The 6,434-nt window shown below is 49.8% G+C and overlaps 1 protein-coding gene across 1 annotated transcript in view; it reads right to left on the reverse strand.

Annotated features, from left to right (window-relative positions):
* Positions 1-6,434, reverse strand: part of LOC107291400 (tripartite motif-containing protein 54-like) — a 19,738-nt gene that overhangs the window by 8,118 nt on the left and 5,186 nt on the right. The window contains exons 2-5 of the mRNA XM_029285004.1: positions 5,025-5,185; positions 4,577-4,742; positions 3,499-3,594; positions 2,032-2,290 (exon numbers count right to left, since the gene is read on the reverse strand). Of these exons, the coding sequence (XP_029140837.1) occupies positions 2,032-2,290; positions 3,499-3,594; positions 4,577-4,742; positions 5,025-5,185 (682 nt within the window). The remainder of the gene's footprint in view (positions 1-2,031; positions 2,291-3,498; positions 3,595-4,576; positions 4,743-5,024; positions 5,186-6,434) is intronic.

The following is a 6,434-nucleotide window of genomic DNA, read 5'->3' on the forward strand; positions in this document are numbered from 1 at the left end:
AAAAAATCCAGATGCTTGGCAACTGACTCATATTTATGACGGTTGCAGTGTCCCGGGGTCATGTGATCCCCCCAAATAATCAACTTTACCCAGATTTATCTTTGAAGTCACCAGAGTTGAGCTTAGCTTAGAAGCATCTTTACTGCCATAACTAGTAGGGCAGCCATTTTGTGACAGTGCTTGAAATTCTACCAGGCTTTCTTTTAGAGCAGGGGGTCTTCAAACTTGGCCCTTTTATGACTTGTGGACTTCAACTCCCAGAATTCCTCAGCCAGGCACGCTGGCTGGTCCCCAAGTCATAAAAGGGCCAAGTTTGAAGACCCCTACCTTAGAGGAATGAGCTGTTCTCTGGAGCAATGTTTCTCGACTTGAAGAGATGTGGACTTCAACTCCCAGCATTCCCCAGCCAATTATGGCTGGCTGGGGGATGCTAGGAGTTGAAGTCCACACATCCTAGAGTTACCAAGGTGGAGTGACCCTGTTTACTGGCATCATTTCTGATCTGGGAACAACCTATGCACTGTGAGGACTAGGAGCCAAGAATTAATTTAATTAAATTAAAGCAAGGTGTAGCTTTAAGCAGAGAGTTGTAGGACTTTAGCCAAGTTCAAACATTCCCCTCTCCTCCCTTTTTCACACTGCTTTTCAGGATGATCTACTGCAGAGGTCTTCAAACTTGGCCCTTTGATGACTTGTGGACTTCAACTCCCAGAATTCCTCAGCCAGGCACGCTGGCTGAGGAATTCTGGGAGTTGAAGTCCACAAGTCATAAAAGGGCCAAGACTGAAGACCCCTATTTTAGAGAGTAATTGAGGCCACCTGTGTCCTCAGGATCACCTGAGTAGTGCAAATGTGCGTAGAGCAGGGGTCTTCAAACTTGGCCGTTTTATGACTTGTGGACTTCAACTCCCAGAATTCTTCAGTCAGAGTGCCTGGCTGAGGAATTCTGGGAGTTGAAGTCCACAAATCATAAAAGGGCCAAGGTTGAAGACCCCTGTTCTAATATCACAGCAGGCGCCAATCACGTTAGCCTTCTTATACAGCAGTCTTCCTGCCTTAGTCCCTCAAACTTCTTCTTTAAATATATGACTGACTGAGAACTAACTACTAGGGGGGGGAAAATTCACACACACGTATCCAAAAAAACCAACAAACCTTAAGAAGAGCAGGCATATGAGGAAGGGATTAATCCAGGGGTCTTCAAACTTGGCCCTTTGATGACTGGTGGGCTTCAACTCCCAGAATTCCTCAGCCAGGCACGCTGACTGAGGAATTCTGGGAGTTGAAGTCCACAAGTCATAAAAGGGCCAAGTTTGAAGACCCCTGATATAGGACAAGGGTGGGCAACTTTATGACCTGTGAACTTCAACTCTCAGAAATCCTGAGTCAGACATATTGGCTGGGGAATTCTGGGAGTTGAAGTCCACAAGTCATAAAAGGACCAAGTTTGAAGACCCCTGATATAGGACAAGGGTGGGCAACTTTATGACCTGTGAACTTCAACTCTCAGAAACCCTGAGTCAGACATATTGGCTGGGGAATTCTGGGAGTTGAAGTCCACGTCATAAAAGGGCCAAGTTTGAAGACCCCTGGTGTAGAGCCTTCTTGGCTGCAGGGGATGTTTTCTGCCCTGTGTCCCTTCTCCGTTGACGACAAGCGCAGGCTGTTGGGGATGAGTCTGTGTTGTCTGCATTTCAAACTTGGATTTCCGGAACGGATTTCCAGAAAACCCTGCTGCAGACTACAGGAACCATTTGCAGTTTGAGATGCAGACAACACAGACTCATCCCCAACAGCCTGCGCCTCTCTAAAAGAAGGCAAATGACCGGCTGTCTGCAAGGAGTATAAATCCTTCCCTTCCCCACCATCCAGTCAGAGCTAAAGAAGCTTCTGGGATGAGAAGCGAAACATCTTCAAAGGAAAAACAAGAAAGTCCAGTTGCTTCCTGAAAAAAAGCACTTTTGGGACACCTTTGGAATTGCTGGTCTTAATTATGGTTGTTAAATCGACGATACCTTTGATATATTTTACATTTTGCTGGTTTCAGGGCCCTTACCTGGACGAAAACGGACATCTGGGGCTCTTCCATGGATTGCAGGGCTGTGTCCACCAGCTTGGAAGAAGATTCGATGTGGTCGCTGCAAATTTTGCTCAGCCCTTTCAGATGCTGGGTCTTGCGCTCCTGTTCGTAAGTGACCCGTTGCAGCATGATCTTTCTCCGCTCTTCCAAAATAGCCCCCATGCGGTCAAACTTCTCACAAAGGGCCTGCTTCTGAGCGTTGCAATTTGCCTGCTCAAGAGGGAAGGGTCAGGCGATACATCCAGGTTAGATGGTCTAATAAGCCATTTGCCACCAAAAGATTAGTAAAAAATGTTTAAAAACATGTCAGAGAAATGTTGGAAATGTAAACACAAACCCGGTACTTATTATCATATGTGGTGGACATGTGTTAAAGCAAGGAGATATTGGACAATAATCCACACTTGGTTAGAAAAAATGTTAGAGAATACATAGACCAGGGTTAGGCAACCTTGGTTCTTTTATGACTCGTGGACTTCAACTCCCAGAATTCCTGAGTCAACATGGGGGAACTATGGCTCCCTCATGACTCGTGGACTTCAACTCCCAGAATTCCTGAGCCAGCCTGGCTCAGCTTGGAAACGTCTCCCTTTCCCCTCAGCATGGCTGGCTCAGGAATTCTGGGAGTTGAAGTCCACACCTCTTAAAGTACCCAAGGCTGAGAAACAGTGGGCTAGGCCAGGGGTAGGCCACCTTGGCTCTTTTATGACTCGTGGACTTCAACTCCCAGAATTCCTGAGCCAGCCACGCTGAGGGGAAAGGGAGAGGTTTCCANCCTGGCTCAGCTTGGAAACGTCTCCCTTTCCCCTCAGCATGGCTGGCTCAGGAATTCTGGGAGTTGAAGTCCACACCTCTTAAAGTACCCAAGGCTGAGAAACAGTGGGCTAGGCCAGGGGTAGGCCACCTTGGCTCTTTTATGATTTGTGGACTTCAATTCCCAGAATTCCTGAGCCAGCATGGCTCAGCTTGGAAACCTCTCCCTTTTCCCTCAGCGTGGCTGGCTCAGGAATTCTGGGAATTGAAGTCCACAAGTCATAAAAGAGCCCAGGTTGCCTACCCCTGACCTAGACCAAACTGGCTCATTTGCAACATTCAGTGGTCACATGACCACATTTTATGACAGTTTTGCTGAAAAAAACCAGCATTTTTGGTTTTCAGCAAAACCATGCCTGTAGCCAACAATGGGTTCACATTTATGAGCACTGCATCCACTTAATGACCACTGCAAAAATGTCATAAGATCGGGTCGGTCACTGGGTTGGGCAGGCAGTCATAACTTGAGGACTGCCTGTATTTCTTTATTCCAGTTAATTATCTTGTGTGAATGCAGTCCTTGAAAATGTTTGGGGGGTGTCAAGAAGTCTGGAAGCCATTCCTGGTTTTCAGAAAAAAAAATTAGAAGATGAATTGGGGCCTACCTCAACATTCCTGCCCTTGCTTTGGAGTTCCGCCATGTACGTTTGGATCCTGTCATTGGCTGCCACAAGAGCCCCGATTCCATCGGTCAGCAACGCCTAGATAGGAGCAGACAGCCTTGCGGTCAAGATCTGTATTTATTTTATTCACACCCCACCTTTATTATCTTCTTGTAAATAACTCAAGGCAGCAAACATCTTATTCTTACCATTTTCCCCACAAAAACAACCCTGTGGAGCGGGGTGGGCTGAGAGAGAAGGACTGGCCCAAGGTCACCCAGCTGACTTTGATGCCTAAGGCGGGACTAGATCTCACAGTCTCCTGGTGATTGGCCCAAAGTCACCAAGCTGGCTTTGATGCCTAAGGCGGGACTAGAACTCACCGTCTCCTGGTGATTGGCCCAAAGTGACCAAGCTGGCTTTCATGCCTAAGGGAGGACTAGAATTCACAGGCACCTGGTGATTGGCTCAAAGTCATCAAGCTGGCTTTCATTCCTAAGGCGGAACTAGAACTCACCATCTCCTGGTGGTTGGCCCAAAGTCATCAAGCTGGCTTTCATTCCTAAGGCAGGACTAGAACTCACAATCTCCTGGTGATTGGCCCAAAGTCACCCAGCTGGCTTTGATGCCTAAGGCGGGACTAGAACTCACCATCTCCTGGTGGTTGGCCCAAAGTCACCAAGCTGGCTTTGATGCCTAAGGGAGAACTAGAATTCACAGGCACCTGGTGATTGGCTCAAAGTCATCAAGCTGGCTTTCATGCCTAAGGCGGAACTAGAACTCACCATCTCCTGGTGATTGGCCCAAAATCACCCAGATGGCTTCCATGCCAAAGGTGGGATTAGAACTCATGGTCTCCTGGTGATTGACCCAAAAAGTCACACAGCCAGCTTTCATGCATAAGGCAGCACTAGAACTCACCATCTCCTGGTGATTGGTGCACAGTGTGCCATTCTGACTATAAAGGCTGCCTTGCCCTGCCCTGCCCTGCCCTGCCCTGCCCTGCCCTGCCCTGCCCTGCCCTGCCCTGCCTTGCCTTGCCTTGCCTTGCCTTGCCTTATCTCGGCAGGCTGGGGCGCACCTTCTGCTTTGTGCAGATATCCGAGAGTGGAGCCACTTCGCAATCCTTGTGTTCCCCGAAAACCTTGCACAGCGAGCATGTGGGAACAGCGCACGTCACACAATAAATGTTGATCCTTTCCTCCTCGTGCTCTTCGCAGGTTGCCTGCTCGCTTTTTAACAGAGGTCTGTTATAGAAGAAAGAAAAATATTGGGGGGGGGGGGGTTGAGAAGAATGTACAATGGGAGGAAGAATAGATCTCCCCATGGTTTCTAAATCCCCTTTAATTCTGTATTGGGTCAAATCTGCTGCCCAGTTTTTAAGAGTCTACCTGGATCTAGCAAGCTGGAATAATAACCCCTTGGCGAGTTGGGATGGCAAAGAAGTTTAACAAACAAACAAACAAACACGCCCACATTTGGGGATGAGGGTGAAAGATTCCCCAGAATAGCTGAGAAGGCGGGCCCACCTCTCTGGTCCGCTTGCTGGCGCTTGCTTGTAGATATCGATGATGTTCTCCACCAGTAGATTCCGTTGCAAGCCGTAGATGCCGTGTCTGTCCAGGACAACTTCGTGGCGGCAGGATGGGCAGCGGAATCTCCCTGCAGAGCCCAGGGTGGTCCCTCGAGACTACGGGGTGCAAGAGGATCAATACACCAACAGGTAAGGTAGATGCTCGCTTTGAGGCAGCTTTGCTATATGGAGAGTTCCCCGTGGAGCGCTCAAGTGCAGTTGAAACCATCAGAATGTCTGGTTGGTTAAAGCTGCATTTCGGGAGGGGAGAAGGGGAAAGGGGAAGGGGAAGGAAGAGGAGGAGGAGAAGGGAGGCAGGGAGGGAGGAGAAGGAGCTGGAGAAGGAGAGGAAGAGGGAAGCAGGGAGGAAGGGGAAGGGGAAAGGAATGAGGAAAGAGATGGAGGGAGGAGAAGGAGCTGGAGAGGGAGAGGAAGAGGAGAACGGAAGGAGGGAGGAAGGAAGAGGGAGGGGAAAGGAATGAGGAAAGAGAGGGAGGAAGAAGGAGAAGGAGAAGAAGGAGGAGAGGGGAGGGAGAGGGAGAGAGGGAGGGAGAGAAGGAGGAAGGGGAGGAAGGGAGGGAGGAAGGAAGAAGGAGTTGGAGGAGAGGGAGAGGAAGAGGGAGGCAGGGAGGAAGGGGAAGAGGAAAGGAATGAGGAAAGAGAGAGGGAGGGAGGAAGGGGAAGAGGAAAGGAATGAGGAAAGAGACAGGGGGAGGAAGGAAAAGGAGAAGGAGCTGGAGAAGGAGAGGAAGAGAAAGGAGGAAGGAGAAAGGGATGAGGAAAGAGACGGAGGGAGGAAGGTGAAGGAGGAGAAGGAGCTGGAGAAGGAGAGGAAAAGGAGGGAAGGAGGAAGGAAGGAAGGGGAGGGGAAAGGAATGAGGAAAGAGAGGGAGGAAGGAGGAGGAGAAGGAGAAGGAGAGGGAGAGAGAGAGGGAGGGGATGAAAGAGGAGAGAGGGGATGAAGGAAGGAATCAGGTGCTCTCTTGGGCTGTGTTTCAAGGGCATCAGATATTATTTAGTCCTTTGAACTAATGCCCAAATCATTCTCCACTTGAAATTTAGGTCTTCAGAAGAGGACCAAGCTGAGCTGGTCCTCTTTAGATGACCATGTGACGGCCGTGGCCAGATACGCCAGTTGCGCCCCTTTCTGGATCGGGACGCCCTACACACGGTCACTCAAGCCCTCGTTGTTTCCCGCCTGGACTATTGCAATGCTCTCTACATGGGGCTCCCCTTGAGGTGCACCTGGAGGCTCCAGCTAGTTCAGAATGCGGCTGCGCGGGGGATTTTGGGGGCCTCTAGATGCTCCCATGTAACACCTCTCCTGCGCGAGCTGCACTGGCTGCCGGTGGCCTTCCGGGTGCGC

Source organism: Protobothrops mucrosquamatus, unplaced genomic scaffold (genome assembly GCF_001527695.2).
Source record: "Protobothrops mucrosquamatus isolate PMUCROS unplaced genomic scaffold, P.Mucros_1.0 scaffold_11, whole genome shotgun sequence".
Lineage (NCBI taxonomy): Eukaryota > Metazoa > Chordata > Lepidosauria > Squamata > Viperidae > Protobothrops > Protobothrops mucrosquamatus.